This window comes from Gymnoscopelus microlampas, assembly GCF_963454915.1.
Source record: "Gymnoscopelus microlampas genome assembly, chromosome: 14".
In the NCBI taxonomy this organism is placed as follows: Eukaryota; Metazoa; Chordata; class Actinopteri; order Myctophiformes; family Myctophidae; genus Gymnoscopelus; species Gymnoscopelus microlampas.
Genome location: NC_139951.1, coordinates 21,620,209 through 21,638,404, shown reverse-complemented (window position 1 = coordinate 21,638,404; position 18,196 = coordinate 21,620,209). Strand labels below are relative to the sequence as shown.

Sequence of the window (18,196 nt, the reverse complement as noted above, 5' to 3'; positions counted from 1 at the left end):
TCACAACATTCAGAAAAGCATCATATTGTGTATTCTTTTCTTGCTGTACAGTGATTGATTGATTGTGTTTTTATTGACCAGACAAAAAATGCATGAACATATAGTATTTGTACAGACCTGTCAGAAGGATATAACACAAAAAACCTCTAGAGAGATTATTTATTGTGTTCCTTTGAGTGCAAATGTGTGTGTAAACTGAATGCAATGTGTTGGAAGGGGGGGGGCATAGCAGAGATACAGAAAAATATAATCACTAATAAATAGATTCATACAATTTCAACATACTAGACAAGTAAAATAGCAAAGAACAACCTGAGTACAGTAAAAGGAATGTTGCAGTATCTATGTATTATGTTTTATTCTCTTGCAACTTCGTGTTGGGGTTTTAATAGCTCTCGTGGTTACTTTTGTTTTCTTTCTGCATCTGTCCAACTTTCTGTGCCTTATTCTTCCTCCTACAGTGTCCCTCTCCAACCCAGCCTGCCTTCATCCTCCATTCCTCCTCTCTGGTCAGCCAGGCCCCCAAGAACAGAGAGCCTCCACGCTACGAGGATGCGGTCAAACAAACCCGCAACTTGCACATCAACAACATCTCACAGGTCTGAAATACATTCTGTACGCATTGCACGCACATGCACTAATACTTACCCAGGCCACTGCCAGAACACACTTTTGCGCACACAGAAATACTGACGGGACGTACACACACACACACACACACACACACACACACACACACACACACACACACACACTGTTTTTCTCCTTATCAACTTTCAGTCAGTAGCCTTGAGGTACCGTTAGGCTATTGTTCACATCTCTCCACTTCTTCCTAACTGAAAGGCTCTTTTCTCAGGTTCCCACGGCAACAAGCCAGCAAATGGATGACTTGTTCGACATTCTGATCGAGAGTGGAGGTACACACTCTCACACACACACACACACACCCTGACAGATAGTAATATAAGGAAAGTCAAAATGAGCCTGGTGAATGTGTTGTGTGACATGTCTGTGGCCACAATGCCCCAGTGACAGCATCCTTACTAAACTGTCGGTTTTACACTCGTAAAACAACGTATAGGACAAAAAAATATGAAAATGAATAAAGAAAAGAAATTAATACATCCACAGAGCTTTTGAAAAGGTGTGGAATAAAGGTATTGCTTTCCCCCAAAATCATGATTGTGAAATAATCATTTAAATAATTTTGTCAGACTGTCAGTTGATCGATAGGACCATAAAAGTATGATTTGTTCACCTCTGTAAGCTGAAAGCTGACGGTCACCACTGGCTATGTGTTTTCATTGAGGAAGATACTTACCCTAAATATATTTTTGTATTCAGCCAGTGCGTTACAATATTGCAAACTACAATGATTGCTGCCTTTGCCATCTTATAGGGGAAACCGTAAACCTTTTGCAGCAGGGGTGTTGTAAAAGTGCGACATCTAGTGGCTGCCTGAATGTTGTCTATTGTTCCTTTAATCTTCAGTATATTCATAATAAGCTCCTTTCCTCTCCTCTCGTTTCCAGAGATCACCCCGTTCATCCATCGGGACCCTCCTAACTCTCTCCCCAAGCCCCTCCCAGTGACGGCCAACATCACCACCCTTCCGGTCAACACGGTCCTCTGCAGGCCGCCACCGCAGATCCAGGTGGCACCACCGCCCACCCTGAGCCCGGCGGCTGACCCCCGCCTGCCCCCCAGCCTCTCCTCTCTGGCCTCGGACAACCAGCTGGAGGCCTTCCTGGAGGGCACCCTGGGTGGGACCACCCCCGTGTCGGACCCCCGCACCCTGGGCCTGATGGAGGAGCTGCAGGCGCAGCTCATGGACCAGCAGCCCTACTCGCCCATGGACACGTCGGAACTGTCCTTCTGCGATTCCTCCTCTCCTCCCTCCTCGCTCAACATGGGCCTGTCCGACCCCACCTTGGACAACATGGAGTGGCTGGACCTCACTATGCCCCCGTGTCCCGCGGGGGGCCTCACGCCCCTGGGGATGCCCACGGACTTCCTGGACTCGCAGGACCTCCAGCTACACTGGGACTGAGGGATTGCGTTGATAAGAGAGACGGACAGGACATTTGATGGACAGAGGGACCTAAAAGGGACAGGACAGATGGGTAACCAAACAAAAAAAGTGGTTGTTTGCAACAGCAGAACTTAGATTGAGGTGTGTATTTAGGAGTGGTAGAAATGATTGGATGAGGAGGAAGGAGTCTCATTCTGTGCCATATCTTTGGTACGTTCTTGCAATAACAGTCATTCACTACCTGTCATACAACCACCTACAGCATAGGCGTGCACTGAGTGGGTGGATTTACAAGCGAGAATTTGCACAACATTAGCTGACAAAGAACAAAAGTAACATCATGGCTGCACAGCCAATAGATATCACGTACACAATAACATGAGGATTGTTCTTTTAACTCTGAATGCAAAAGTGGACCCATACGGATACATTTTTACATTTTCAGAGTTAAATTAACACGTAACACATTTTACTTTGTATGATGATCAACGTCATACACTCAAGGACAGAAAATATTATTCTTTTTGAACAATGTGGATTCTACAAAATTAACTGTGCAGAAATATAAGACGGAGCTAAACGGTGGACACAGTCTGTGTATGTAAATACTGTACAAACCACACTCGGATAGACTGCACTGTCGCTATGGAGAGCCTGAGTATTATGGGTTGCTCAGATGTTTCCCCTTTATCCCACCAGTGGTTTGGCTGGTTGCTAAGAAAATATCATCAGCTGAGAACACACATGCCTGACCCGAAGTGTTTGCGACCTACAGCCAGAATGTTAATCTGTGTTGCTGCGTTACCACAGTAACACAACAGAAGTGTGGGCAGATATTCCCGACAGTACTACAGGGTTTGGACCTAGTTGATAGCATATCGTGTCTGTACTAGGTTTCAGAGGCTGACAGGTTTACGCAAACTTATTTTGTGCCACTCTGCCCCACAAAGTCAAACTGCAGTAACTCATCTGAAAGGATGTTTGTAAAGGCTGCTTTGGTTGGACAGTTAAAGTACAGAGGCAGGAAATACAGAGGCCCAGAGGAGATGACATGACCTATCCTGCTCTGCATTAGGAAAACCACCCTAAATGGAGGAAGTATTTCCCTGCAAATTGCATGTTCTTGGTCTGGGACCAGACCTACATTAATCTGCGTTGGGAGTCATCGGCCCTATATATGGGTTTTATCTTGTCATCCATATTGTGACAACCACAGGCCTGATGAAAATGGAGTTGCATGTTCATTTGAAACTATTTCAAATTGTTAGAGAGCCTTGATTGTTACCACTACACACACATCGGGTGAGAGCATATTCATTAGGGTTCATTGTATTGTTTCCTCAGAATTATTGAGATGGACAAATAATTTGTTTTGACCGACTCATCTCCCATCTTCTTGAACTCTTCTTGATGCTCAAGCTTTAGGTCCGTCTGCAATTCATGGGGACATTTCATTCACGGTGCAAAGCCAGGCAACCTCACTCGTGCACTGAGAAGTATGTGAGAACGTTTCTCCATCAAGCTTCTATTCACACTGGTAAACTTGCACAGTACATGTATAACACACAGACTATGCGTGTCCCGACCAATCCGATTCATCGTAGTATTGGAGAGGTTTTTCTTTTTTTTATTCCGACCTTTCACCAAGGTCCACCGAGACCAACGGTCTATTGAGAACAAAGACTCAAATTCCTGACGAGTGGATGCTCTTCCCATTCGGCGAGAACTATGCACTAATAAAGAGGCAAGTCAATCTGCCGGCACGCCTCGCTCGCACCCCAGAACAAGGAAATGTGACATATTTCTGAATTCGAGGCGACCAATTAAAACGACAAAACGATCACCATGAATACGATCGGTGTGACAGAACATTGTGATGACATGACAAGTCACCACCTCCCTCTGGTCTGGAGACCTCAACACTTCTTTGTCCAGCCATTATCTTTATTCTGAATGTATTCTTAACAGGTGGTTTAAAAGTTACAGACTTGAGACTTTCCTCACATTGTTGGCAGCTGTTTTTTTCTTTTCTTGTGATGGATAACTTGCGTACAACAGTGGCACGGGAACAAAAACCAGTGTATAGGACACACACGTAGGCAATAGGTGTGCACCCTATGTGTACTGCTGCAGATTGTAACACATTGTAATGTGGCATAAAGTGCTCTTCAGAGAAGGGGATATGTGTATCTAACTGTCCTGAAGTATCTCTGCACTTTGTGTGTGTGTGTGTGTGTGTGTGTGTGTGTGTGTGTGTGTGTGTGTGTGTGTGTGTGTGTGTGTGTGTGTGTGTGTGTGTGTGTGTGTGTGTGTGTGTGTGTGTGTGTGTGTGTGTGTGGAAATAGGGCTGGGCGATATGGACATACCTCAATGTTGTGGGGATGACTATTTGTGCTTTCACAAAATATTTACACACGATTTTTGATAAATAATCATCAGTAATGCTTGAATGGGTAAAGGCAAATAATAGAACTGCTAGAACTGTCGGGTGAGTTCAGAAAATCACATCACTTTACTGTGATGCAATCTTTGTAGGGAGGAAAAGACAACACTTAATGCCATATCACGATATATTATGATATCCAAAATCCCAGACAGTATCTCGTCTCATATCAGAATATCATTATGATATTGATATATTGCCCAGCCCTATTTGGGAAACATACGCTATCCACCATTGGTACATTTTGACAGAGGCATGTGAGTTTGACTGGTCTGTGGCAGGTACCCAAACGTTATTTGTATTTGAAGGTTTTAAGTTTGACCACTTAAACCCTATGTACTTAGTTGCCCGTTAAATAGTGAAAATAGCCTATCTTCAATCTCACAATGTGACATGACGTGTTGTTGGCTATTTTCAGCGAAGGAGAGCAAAAACCGGAACGTCAATATATAGAGCCCTTAGGGACTCCATTCAACCAAGTAGAGTTTAGGTGGTTAAAATGGTGAAAATGGCTGGCAAAGTTTGGGTTTTACCAGCCAGCATGGCCTAAACAAAACATGTACCTGCCCTGGTGTGTGCATGAGAGGGCGAGAGAGCGGATGCATGTTGACTTGACACTGTGTGACTTTGTCTTCCTGTCTGTTGTTCTGCATGTCTGTATTCGTTATCTCTGTGTGCATGATTGTTTTTATGTCTTCAAATCTTGAGCTTTGTTTTCCCTCGGCCATCGCCCTTCAGCTGTCTGAAGATATTTGGTTTGGAAAAAAAAGTGTTAATACAGATAAACCAAATCACTTGCTGTCCAGCTTAAGTCATCGAAATACCCTGCTTCTTAAAAGGCTTCTGATGACTGTTGTTTGTCTGTCCTGTCCGGTGTTAAAGTCAAGACACCCCAAGGTGGGGGACAGTACAAGTAAATGAAGGCTTGGCCTGTGACAGTTTGGATTTTTTAGTTTTGATGGGGGTGGGGCAGGGGGCTTTAGAATTTTGGTCTTGCCACTTCATATCACACTTCAATACAGAGGTATGTCAGTCAAAATATTCTAGTCAATTCTGCATAGGGCTGATACTGACTCACTTTATAGCACTTTGGAATATACATTGGCTTTTATTTATTACATTTCTTTAATTTACAATTCATATTTTTAGATAATTAAAAATCACGTCTACCTTATGTTGTTACATCCTTGTACGCTTGAGCAATAACTCTGATTGGTCCATAGTGCCACAGTGTTGCCCAATCATGTGCCACAAGGGGCCAAACGTATGCCGTTTTCAATTCCTATTAAGCTAAAGCAACTGATTTCCCTAATCCCCCCCCCCCCCCCCATCTGTTTGTAGAAGGTGTGAATTTGTCGAATCCCGCAGTTTAGGGACCTGTGGCACAAGAATGGACTCCATAGTGTTGGTCATTGAAACCCTTTCACTGCTATTTCAGGGTAATTCACAACAACAACAAAGGGTTAAGTATGAGTATTATTGTATGAAAAATGCAAATTTAGTTGGCAATACATTTTGAGTGCCGTGGAATATTGGTCAGCTGTTTTTTACTTGTCAAGGGAAAATGCCAGGAGCCTACATTCATCACACTCTGACGCAAAAAGACAAGATATGGTGCTTTTTGTTCCTCAGCTCAAAACACTAATAACAGTCCATAATGAGAGATTAATGCCAAATACTGCACGAAGTGTACAGCGCGTACTACCAAAAGCTTGTGTCGTCTGCTTCTGAACTATGTTTTTCTTTTCTTCTTTTTTCCGTGTGTAGAAGGGATAGAAAAAGTGAGTTGTTCGTTTCTGTTTATTGTTTTAACCTCTAGAGGAATTTGTCGTTCACAGTGTTGTTGTTTTGTCTTTTTTCTTTTTTTTTAAAAGTGTTAGCTGTAGGGCTGTCAAAGTACAATATATATACACTTTTTTTTTCTTTGCCAAATATGGCAGTGGAACATAATATCACATTGAATATCTTAATTTCACACATTTGTTTTTCTATTTATCACGTTTTTGAGTTGTGAAAAAGAAATCATAATCATTTTCAGCATATTATGTCGGAGAAGGTTTTATCTGTATATCTTTGGTTTTTAGATTGTCGTACTTTTTTACTTTATATATAAGGCGTATGAATACAAAACTGTTGTCAGCATTCTAGAATGTGTTTCATCCTAGACCCTTTATTTTTTATTTTTCATGAACTCGATCATGTGATGCCACTTCCCATGGGCTGCTCTGTCATCATGAGTAATGGTTATGGACGGGCCGCTTCAAAGCAATAAGTCTTGATGGCTGATCTCCCTTTATACACAGAGCGGCATGTGAGATCCTGCCTTGTACTTGATGTAGAGCTTTCCCCACATAAGTACTAGAAAACTAGTTCCAGACAAAGCACTTCATACAGGTGTGGTGCATGTGCACTTTAAATTCAATGTATTATTGGGGCCAGAACTGAGGCAGCATCATGATGTTTTATCACTTATGTCCACTGACAACCATCATAGTCTACTATCCATCACTGCCCTGCACCACCCCATGCCTCTTGTGTTGTTTGTATGCTGGGTTGCCAGATCTGCTTATTATAAGTTCCCCGCAATATTTTATTTGAAAATAGCCAATCTACAAGCTCACAACGTTGTGACCTTGAAGATCGTCTATTTTCAAATAGCTGATGTATATGTTAAAGTGCTCATGTGGCCCATATCCGCTTCTTTTGGGCTGGTTTTCCTAGACCTGGTTGCTTGTTTCTCTCACAGAATCTGGCAACACTGTTTGTATGCCATACGTTTTGCACATTGTGTACATATTTATATAGATGTAATGCATATTTTTATACATGTGTAATGCATCCATCGGCTCTATTTTGTAAATAATTCTTCAAAAATGTGTATAAGTGCTGTATGCCTTTATGTGTCATTAAAAAGTTGGTGTACTGTGAAAAGCCTCCATGTGTGACTCACTCAGGATATTCAGAGTCTGAATCTTACGCTCTGAATTTCAGACATATCGAGGGCTTTACAAGCTTTTCATTGATTGTAATTATTTAATCAAAAACAATAAAGTTGATAGCAGAATCCTTGAACTTGACCAATCATGGAGCCAAAAACCAAAGCGGCGTTCTTCTCTGTGGCTGAACAGCAGCACTGCAGCAGCTCATAAGGAATTACATTTAGGGCAGGCGAGATTCCCCCTTACTCGGGGGAAAATCTCGGGGGAAACAAGTTAACAACAACACTACACACACTGACTACAAAACTGAAAAACGTTAATAAAAATAATATGCAAGTATAATCAATCAATCAATTCTTCAGTGGTGGTCTCTTCATGTTGTAGTTTAGTAATGAATGGCTCAAGCTGCTCTCAGAGCCCCTTTTATGCCAGGTGAGTAGCCTACAGGTGAAAACATTTTCAGATGGGGGTCCGCGGCCAAAGGTATATCAATTTAGGGGTCCTTGGCATGAAAAAGGTTGAAAACCACTGTTCTAAATGTCAGTGGTTCACAAACTTTTTAGCTCAAGAGTCTTGAGGCTTGGGTCCTGGCTCCTGGGGAGACATCAAATTTCTCTTTGGGATCTTGAGTCCCAAGACTCAAGACCCAAAAGAGTCTTGAGTCAAGACCCAGGCTCCCGGGGAGACATCAAATTTCACTTTTGGGTCTTGAGTCCCAAGACTTAAAGAGTCAAAAGAGGCCTCACGGCTAGAAGGTCCTGGGTTCGATTCCCGCCAGGGACGCTGTGGGTGCTGGGGGCGTGTTCTCTCCTCCACGTCATCGGCGCCCATACCCTAGGTGGGGTTGGTGAAAGGGCCTACTCTGTGTGGAGTTTGCATGTTCTCTCCTAGGGTAGTTAATACCCTCACAAAAACATGTAGTAATCCTGGTCACTATACTGCCTCCCCCTGGTCAGCCGGGGCGCCTGATGGAGGAGAAGGGAACTGGTTGGAATAACGTGTTCCTTCCACGCGCTATGTCCAACCAGGGAAACTCCCCCCTGTCGGGTGATAAGAAGCGGCCTGCTTGCTCCTCATGCATTGAAGGAGGCATGAGCTTCAGCTTGGGCTCTCCCTAGGCTGGCAGAGGGTAGGTAGTGCCCAGGATTACATAGGCAATTGGCACTGGGTGAAAAAAATGTGGGTTACAAAATCGTGGGATAAAAATTATAAGAAAAAAAAAAAAAGAGAAAGTCAAAAGAGAAATGTGATGTCTCCCCGGGAGCCGGGGTCTTGACTCAAGACCCAAAAGAGACATGTGATGTCTCCCCGGAATCATACGAGGAAGTAAAATGTATAATAAGCAAGAAAGGAAACACGGCCGCAATACATGGATCCAGGGAGAAAGCGTGGCAAAGTATTGCCGACAAATTAAATGCAGAAGTCGTCCAAAAATATATACAATTTATATACAAGTCCATATATATATAATTCAGTTAGGCTTAAGCATGAGGAGTGAATATTGGCATTATAGCCTAGCCTACTAATCTACAATCTACAATTTCGGTAAAATTTATTTTACCGAAACGAAAGTTAAATCCGAAAAAATCACTAAGTGTGGAGGCCAAAATCGTCCCCCCAAAAAACCTGTTAGGAGTACGTTTCAGGCAATTTAGAGTTGATTGGTAAATTTATTTTACCGAAACGAAAGTTAAATCCGAAAAAATCACTAAGTGTGGAGGCCAAAATCGTCCCCCCAAAAACCTATTAGGAGTACGTTTCAGGCAATTTAGAGTTGATTGGTAATTTTCGTTTCGGTAAAATTTATTTTACCGAAACGAAAGTTAAATCCGAAAAAATCACTAAGTGTGGAGGCCAAAATCGTCCCCCCAAAAACCTGTTAGGAGTACGTTTCAGGCAATTTAGAGTTGATTGGTAATTTTCGTTTCGGTAAAATTAATTTTACCGAAACGAAAGTTAAATCCGAAAAAATCACTAAGTGTGCAGGCCAAAATCGTCCCCCCAAAAACCTGTTAGGAGTACGTTTTAGGCAATTTAGAGTTGATTGGTAGTACTTTGTAGTGACTTTTTTTGGTCCCTAACATTCATCGAGCTCTGGACTTAGTAAATTTATTTTTTCACCATTGTGTCACTACCGAAACGAAAGTTTGTCACTACCGAAACGAAAGTTAAATCCGAAAAAATCACTAATTGTGGAGGCCAAAATCGTCCCCCCAGAAACCTGTTAGGAGTACGTTTCAGGCAATTTAGAGTTGATTGGTAATTTTCGTTTCGGTAAATTTATTTTACCGAAACGAAAGTTAAATCCGAAAAAATCACTAAGCGTGGAGGCCAAAATCGTCCCCCAAAAAACCTGTTAGGAGTACGTTTCGGGCAATTTAGAGTTGATTGGTAAATTTATTTTACCGAAACGAAAGTTAAATCCGAAAAAATCACTAAGTGTGGAGGCCAAAATCGTCCCCCCAAAAACCTGTTAGGAGTACGTTTCAGGCAATTTAGAGTTGATTGGTAATTTTCGTTTCGGTAAAATTTATTTTTTTACCGGTAAAATTTATTTTACCGAAACAAAAGTTAAATCCGAAAAAAATCAGTAAGTGTGGAGGCCAAAATCGTCCCCCAAAAAACCTGTTAGGAGTACGTTTCAGGCAATTTAGAGTTGATTGGTAAATTTATTTTACCGAAGCGAAAGTTAAATCCGAAAAAATCACTAAGTGTGGAGGCCAAAATCGTCCCCCCCAAAACCTGTTAGGAGTATGTTTCAGGCAATTTAGAGTTGATTGGTAATTTTCGTTTCGGTAAAATTTATTTTACCGAAACGAAAGTTAAATCCGAAAAAATCACTAGGTGTGCAGGCCAAAATCGTCCCCCCAAAAACCTGTTAGGAGTACGTTTTAGGCAATTTAGAGTTGATTGGTAGTACTTTGTAGTGACTTTTTTTGGTCCCTAACAGTCATCGAGCTCTGGACTTAGTAAATTTATTTTTTCACCATTGTGTCACTACCGAAACGAAAGTTTGTCACTACCGAAACGAAAGTTTAAATCCGAAAAAATCACTAAGTGTGGAGGCCAAAATCGTCCCCCCAAAAACCTGTTAGGAGTACGTTTCAGGCAACCGAAACGAAAATTACCAATCAACTCTAAATTGCCTGAAACGTACTCCTAACAGGTTTTTGGGGGGACGATTTTGGCCTCCAAACAAAAGTTAAATCCGAAAAAAATCACTAAGTGTGGAGGCCAAAATCGTCCCCCAAAAAACCTGTTAGGAGTACGTTTCAGGCAATTTAGAGTTGATTGGTAAATTTATTTTACCGAAGCGAAAGTTAAATCCGAAAAAATCACTAAGTGTGGAGGCCAAAATCGTCCCCCCCAAAACCTGTTAGGAGTATGTTTCAGGCAATTTAGAGTTGATTGGTAATTTTCGTTTCGGTAAAATTTATTTTACCGAAACGAAAGTTAAATCCGAAAAAATCACTAGGTGTGCAGGCCAAAATCGTCCCCCCAAAAACCTGTTAGGAGTACGTTTTAGGCAATTTAGAGTTGATTGGTAGTACTTTGTAGTGACTTTTTTTGGTCCCTAACAGTCATCGAGCTCTGGACTTAGTAAATTTATTTTTTCACCATTGTGTCACTACCGAAACGAAAGTTTGTCACTACCGAAACGAAAGTTTAAATCCGAAAAAATCACTAAGTGTGGAGGCCAAAATCGTCCCCCCAAAAACCTGTTAGGAGTACGTTTCAGGCAACCGAAACGAAAATTACCAATCAACTCTAAATTGCCTGAAACGTACTCCTAACAGGTTTTTGGGGGGACGATTTTGGCCTCCACACTTTCGAAAATTACCAATCAACTCTAAATTGTCTGAAACGTACTCCTAACAGGTTTTTGGGGGGACGATTTTGGCCTCCACAGTTAGTGATTTTTTCGGATTTAACTTTCGTTTCGGTAGTGACAAACCAGCATTTTTCGTCATTTTTCGTCACCAGCATTTTTTCGTCACCAGCATTTTTCGTCATTTTTCGTCACCAGCATTTTTTCGTCACCAGCATTTTTCGTCATTTTTCGTCACCAGCATTTTTTCGTCACCAGCATTTTTCGCCATTTTTCGTCACCAGCATTTTTTCGTCACCAGCATTTTTCGTCATTTTTCGTCACCAGCATTTTTCGTCATTTTTCGTCACCAGCATTTTTAGTCATTTTTCGTCACCAGCATTTTTTCGTCACCAGCATTTTTCGTCACCAGCATTTTTCGTCATTTTTCGTCACCAGCATTTTTCGTCATTTTTCGTCACCAGCATTTTTTCGTCACCAGCATTTTTCGTCACCAGCATTTTTCGTCATTTTTCGTCACCAGCATTTTTTCGTCACCAGCATTTTTCGTCATTTTTCGTCACCAGCATTTTTCGTCATTTTTCGTCACCAGCATTTTTTCGTCACCAGCATTTTTCGTCATTTTTCGTCACCAGCATTTTTCGTCACCAGCATTTTTCGTCATTTTTCGTCACCAGCATTTTTTCGTCACCAGCATTCTTCGTCACCAGCATTTTTCGTCATCTTTTCGTCACCAGCATTTTTTCGTCACCAGCATTTTTCGTCATTTTTCGTCACCAGCATTTTTCGTCACCAGCATTTTTCGTCATTTTTCGTCACCAGCATTTTTCGTAATTTTTCGTCACCAGCATTTTTCGTCATTTTTCGTCACCAGCATTTTTTCGTCACCAGCATTTTTCGTAATTTTTCGTCACCAGCATTTTTCGTCATTTTTCGTCACCAGCATTTTTTCGTCACCAGCATTTTTCGTCATTTTTCGTCATCAGCATTTTTCGTCATTTTTCGTCACCAGCATTTTTTCGTCACCAGCATTTTTCGTCATTTTTCGTCACCAGCATTTTTTCGTCACCAGCATTTTTCGTCATTTTTCGTCACCAGCATTTTTTCGTCACCAGCATTTTTCGCCATTTTTCGTCACCAGCATTTTTTCGTCACCAGCATTTTTCGTCATTTTTCGTCACCAGCATTTTTCGTCATTTTTCGTCACCAGCATTTTTCGTCATTTTTCGTCACCAGCATTTTTTCGTCACCAGCATTTTTCGTCACCAGCATTTTTCGTCATTTTTCGTCACCAGCATTTTTTCGTCACCAGCATTTTTCGTCACCAGCATTTTTCGTCATTTTTCGTCACCAGCATTTTTTCGTCACCAGCATTTTTCGTCATTTTTCGTCACCAGCATTTTTCGTCATTTTTCGTCACCAGCATTTTTCGTCATTTTTCGTCACCAGCATTTTTCGTCACCAGCATTTTTCGTCATTTTTCGTCACCAGCATTTTTTCGTCACCAGCAGTCTTCGTCACCAGCATTTTTCGTCATTTTTCGTCACCAGCATTTTTTCGTCACCAGCATTTTTCGTCATTTTTCGTCACCAGCATTTTTCGTCACCAGCATTTTTCGTCATTTTTCGTCACCAGCATTTTTCGTAATTTTTCGTCACCAGCATTTTTCGTCATTTTTCGTCACCAGCATTTTTTCGTCACCAGCATTTTTCGTAATTTTTCGTCACCAGCATTTTTCGTCATTTTTCGTCACCAGCATTTTTTCGTCACCAGCATTTTTCGTCATTTTTCGTCACCAGCATTTTTCGTCATTTTTCGTCACCAGCATTTTTCGTCACCAGCATTTTTTCGTCACCAGCATTTTTTCGTCACCAGCATTTTTCGTCACCAGCATTTTTTCGTCACCAGCATTTTTCGTCATTTTTCGTCACCAGCATTTTTTTGTCACCAGCATTTTTCGTCATTTTTCGTCACCAGCATTTTTCGTCATTTTTCGTCACCAGCATTTTTTCGTCACCAGCATTTTTCGTCATTTTTCGTCACCAGTATTTTTCGGCATTTTTCGTCACCAGCATTTTTCGTCATTTTTCGTCACCAGCATTTTTTCGTCACCAGCATTTTTCGTCATTTTTCGTCACCAGCATTTTTCGTCACCAGCATTTTTCGTCATTTTTCGTCAGGTTTTTCGTCAGGTTTTTCGTCACCAAAAATGACGAAAAATGCTGGTGACGAAAAAATGCTGGTGACGAAAAAATGCTGGTGACGAAAAATGACGAAAAATGCTGGTGACGAAAGAATGCTGGTGACGAAAAATGACGAAAAATGCTGGTGACGAAAAAATGCTGGTGACGAAAAATGACGAAAAATGCTGGTGACGAAAAAATGCTGGTGACGAAAAATGACGAAAAATGCTGGTGACGAAAAAATGCTGGTGACGAAAAATGACGAAAAATGCTGGTTTGTCACTACCGAAACGAAAGTTAAATCCGAAAAAATCACTAACTGTGGAGGCCAAAATCGTCCCCCCAAAAACCTGTTAGGAGTACGTTTCAGACAATTTAGAGTTGATTGGTAATTTTCGAAAGTGTGGAGGCCAAAATCGTCCCCCCAAAAAACCTGTTAGGAGTACGTTTCAGGCAATTTAGAGTTGATTGGTAATTTTCGTTTCGGTTGCCTGAAACGCACTCCTAACAGGTTTTTGGGGGGACGATTTTGGCCTCCACACTTAGTGATTTTTTCGGATTTAAACTTTCGTTTCGGTAGTGACAAACTTTCGTTTCGGTAGTGACACAATGGTGAAAAAATAAATTTACTAAGTCCAGAGCTCGATGACTGTTAGGGACCAAAAAAAGTCACTACAAAGTACTACCAATCACCAGCATTTTTTCGTCACCAGCATTTTTCGTCATTTTTCGGCACCAGCATTTTTTCGTCACCAGCATTTTTCGTCATTTTTCGTCACCAGCATTTTTTCGTCACCAGCATTTTTTCGTCACCAGCATTTTTCGTCATTTTTCGTCACCAGCATTTTTCGTCATTTTTCGTCACCAGCATTTTTCGTCATTTTTCGTCACCAGCATTTTTTCGTCACCAGCATTTTTCGTCATTTTTCGTCACCAGCATTTTTTGTCATTTTTCGTCACCAGCATTTTTTCGTCACCAGCATTTTTCTTCATTTTTCGTCACCAGCATTTTTTCGTTACCAGCATTTTTCGTCACCAGCATTTTTCGTCATTTTTCGTCACCAGCATTTTTTCGTCACCAGCATTTTTCGTCACCAGCATTTTTCGTCATTTTTCGTCACCAGCATTTTTTCGTCACCAGCATTTTTCGTCACCAGCATTTTTCGTCATTTTTCGTCACCAGCATTTTTTCGCACCAGCATTTTTCGTCTTTTTTCGTCACCAGCATTTTTCGTCACTTTTCGTCACCAGCATTTTTTCGTCACCAGCATTTTTCGTCATTTTTCGTCACCAGCATTTTTCGTCATTTTTCGTCACCAGCATTTTTTCGTCACCAGCATTTTTTCGTCACCAGCATTTTTTCGTCACCAGCATTTTTCGTCACCAGCATTTTTTCGTCACCAGCATTTTTCGTCATTTTTCGTCACCAGCATTTTTTTGTCACCAGCATTTTTCGTCATTTTTCGTCACCAGCATTTTTCGTCACCAGCATTTTTCGTCATTTTTCGCCACCAGTATTTTTCGTCATTTTTCGTCACCAGCATTTTTTTGTCACCAGCATTTTTCGTCACTTTTCGTCACCAGCATTTTTTCGTCACCAGCATTTTTCGTCATTTTTCGTCACCAGCATTTTTCGTCATTTTTCGTCACCAGCATTTTTTTGTCACCAGCATTTTTCGTCACTTTTCGTCACCAGCATTTTTTCGTCACCAGCATTTTTCGTCATTTTTCGTCACCAGCATTTTTCGTCATTTTTCGTCACCAGCATTTTTTCGTCACCAGCATTTTTTCGTCACCAGCATTTTTTCGTCACCAGCATTTTTCGTCACCAGCATTTTTCGTCATTTTTCGTCACCAGCATTTTTTCGTCACCAGCATTTTTTTGTCACCAGCATTTTTCGTCATTTTTCGTCACCAGCATTTTTCGTCACCAGCATTTTTCGTCATTTTTCGTCACCAGTATTTTTCGTCACCAGCATTTTTCGTCATTTTTCGTCACCAGCATTTTTTCGTCACCAGCATTTTTCGTCATTTTTCGTCACCAGCATTTTTCGTCACCAGCATTGTTCGTCATTTTTCGTCAGGTTTTTTAACAGGTTTTTCGTCACCAAAAATGACGAAAAATGCTGGTGACGAAAAAATGCTGGTGACGAAAAAATGCTGGTGACGAAAAATGACGAAAAATGCTGGTGACGAAAAATGCTGGTGACGAAAAAATGCTGGTGACGAAAAATGACGAAAAATGCTGGTGACGAAAAAATGCTGGTGACGAAAAATGACGAAAAATGCTGGTGGCGAAAAAATGCTGGTGACGAAAAATGACAAAAAATGCTGGTTTGTCACTACCGAAACGAAAGTTAAATCCGAAAAAATCACTAACTGTGGAGGCCAAAATCGTCCCCCCAAAAACCTGTTAGGAGCACGTTTCAGACAATTTAGAGTTGATTGGTAATTTTCGAAAGTGTGGAGGCCAAAATCGTCCCCCCAAAAACCTGTTAGGAGTACGTTTCAGGCAATTTAGAGTTGATTGGTAATTTTCGTTTCGGTTGCCTGAAACGTACTCCTAACAGGTTTTTGGGGGGACGATTTTGGCCTCCACACTTAGTGATTTTTTCGGATTTAAACCTTCGTTTCGGTAGTGACAAACTTTCGTTTCGGTAGTGACACAATGGTGAAAAAATAAGTCCAGAGCTCGATGACTGTTAGGGACCAAAAAAAGTCACTACAAAGTACTACCAATCACCAGCATTTTTTCGTCACCAGCATTTTTCGTCATTTTTCGGCACCAGCATTTTTTCGTCACCAGCATTTTTCGTCATTTTTCGTCACCAGCATTTTTTCGTCACCAGCATTTTTCGCCATTTTTCGTCACCAGCATTTTTTCGTCACCAGCATTTTTCGTCATTTTTCGTCACCAGCATTTTTTGTCATTTTTCGTCACCAGCATTTTTTCGTCACCAGCATTTTTCGTCATTTTTCGTCACCAGCATTTTTTCGTCACCAGCATTTTTCGTCACCAGCATTTTTCGTCACCAGCATTTTTCGTCATTTTTCGTCACCAGCATTTTTTCGTCACCAGCATTTTTCGTCACCAGCATTTTTCGTAATTTTTCGTCACCAGCATTTTTTCGTCACCAGCATTTTTCGTCATTTTTCGTCACCAGCATTTTTTCGTCACCAGCATTTTTCGTCATTTTTCGTCACCAGCATTTTTCGTCATTTTTCGTCACCAGCATTTTTTCGTCACCAGCATTTTTCGTCATTTTTCGTCACCAGCATTTTTCGTCACCAGCATTTTCTCGTCACCAGCATTTTTCGTCATTTTTCGTCACCAGCATTTTTTTGTCACCAGCATTTTTCGTCACCAGCATTTTTCGTAATTTTTCGTCACCAGCATTTTTTCGTCACCAGCATTTTTCGTCATTTTTCGTCACCAGCATTTTTCGTCACCAGCATTTTTTCGTCACCAGCATTTTTCGTCATTTTTCGTCACCAGCATTTTTTTGTCACCAGCATTTTTCGTCATTTTTCGTCACCAGCATTTTTCGTCATTTTTCGTCACCAGCATTTTTTCGTCACCAGCATTTTTCGTCATTTTTCGTCACCAGTATTTTTCGTCATTTTTCGTCACCAGCATTTTTCGTCATTTTTCGTCACCAGCATTTTTTCGTCACCAGCATTTTTCGTCATTTTTCGTCACCACCATTTTTCGTCACCAGGATTTTTCGTCATTTTTCGTCACCAGCATTTTTTCGTCACCAGCATTTTTGCTGGTGACGAATGTTAGGGACGGGAAAAAAGAGTCACTAAAAAGTACTACCAATCAGGGGCGTAGCCACGGGTGGGCATAGGTAGGCCTGGGCCCACCCACCTGGCTGTTGTGCCCACCCACCTGGCTGTTGTGCCCACCCAAAAAAAAAAAGAAGAAAACATTTTTTCTGCTTGTGAACTGTCCCTGTGCTCTGTGAGTGGAGGCGGACAGCCGCGGACTGCGGACGCGCGGAGGAGGCGGACAACGGGGCATTATTTGCGACCTGTCAATGTTTTCATGAAAATTAAGGCAAAAATAACAATTAAATAACATAATAAACCCGCAAAAGACCCGCAAATTGCGCAAAAAATTAAGATTTTAACCTATAATAACCGAAAAAAATCGCGCGTGCATGAGTGCCCACCCACAAATCCCCATGCCCAGCTGCTGCCAGCTTTCTGGCTACGCCACTGCTACCAATCAACTCTAAATTGCCTGAAACGTACTCCTAACAGGTTTTTGGGGGGACGATTTTCCAAAACTTTCGTTTCGGCAAAATTTTTTCGTCACCAGCATTTTTCGTCATTTTTCGTCACCAGCATTTTTTCGTCACCAGCATTTTTTGTCATTTTTCGTCACCAGCATTTTTCGTCATTTTTCGTCACCAGCATTTTTCGTCATTTTTCGTCACCAGCATTTTTCGTCACCAGCATTTTTTCGTCACCAGCATTTTTCGTCATTTTTCGTCACCAGCATTTTTCGTCATTTTTCGTCACCAGCATTTTTTCGTCACCAGCATTTTTCGTCACCAGTATTTTTCGTCACCAGCTTTTTTCGTCATTTTTCGTCACCAGCATTTTTCGTCATTTTTCGTCACCAGCATTTTTTCGTCACCAGCATTTTTCGTCATTTTTCGTCACCAGCATTTTTTCGTCACCAGCATTTTTCGTCATTTTTCGTCACCAGCATTTTTTCGTCACCAGCATTTTTCGTCATTTTTCGTCACCAGCATTTTTCGT

The 18,196-nt window shown here is 41.3% G+C and overlaps 1 protein-coding gene across 2 annotated transcripts in view; it reads left to right on the top strand.

The window, feature by feature from the left end:
- Window positions 1-4,221, top strand: part of mrtfba (myocardin related transcription factor Ba) — a 37,208-nt gene extending 32,987 nt beyond the window's left edge. For both annotated transcript variants that reach the window (XM_084077699.1, XM_084077698.1), the window contains exons 16-18: window positions 462-599; window positions 857-917; window positions 1,533-4,221. In XM_084077699.1, the coding sequence (XP_083933825.1) occupies window positions 462-599; window positions 857-917; window positions 1,533-2,050 (717 nt within the window). In that variant the 3' untranslated portion in view covers window positions 2,051-4,221. The remainder of the gene's footprint in view (window positions 1-461; window positions 600-856; window positions 918-1,532) is intronic.
- Window positions 4,222-18,196: the final 13,975 nt, after the last annotated feature.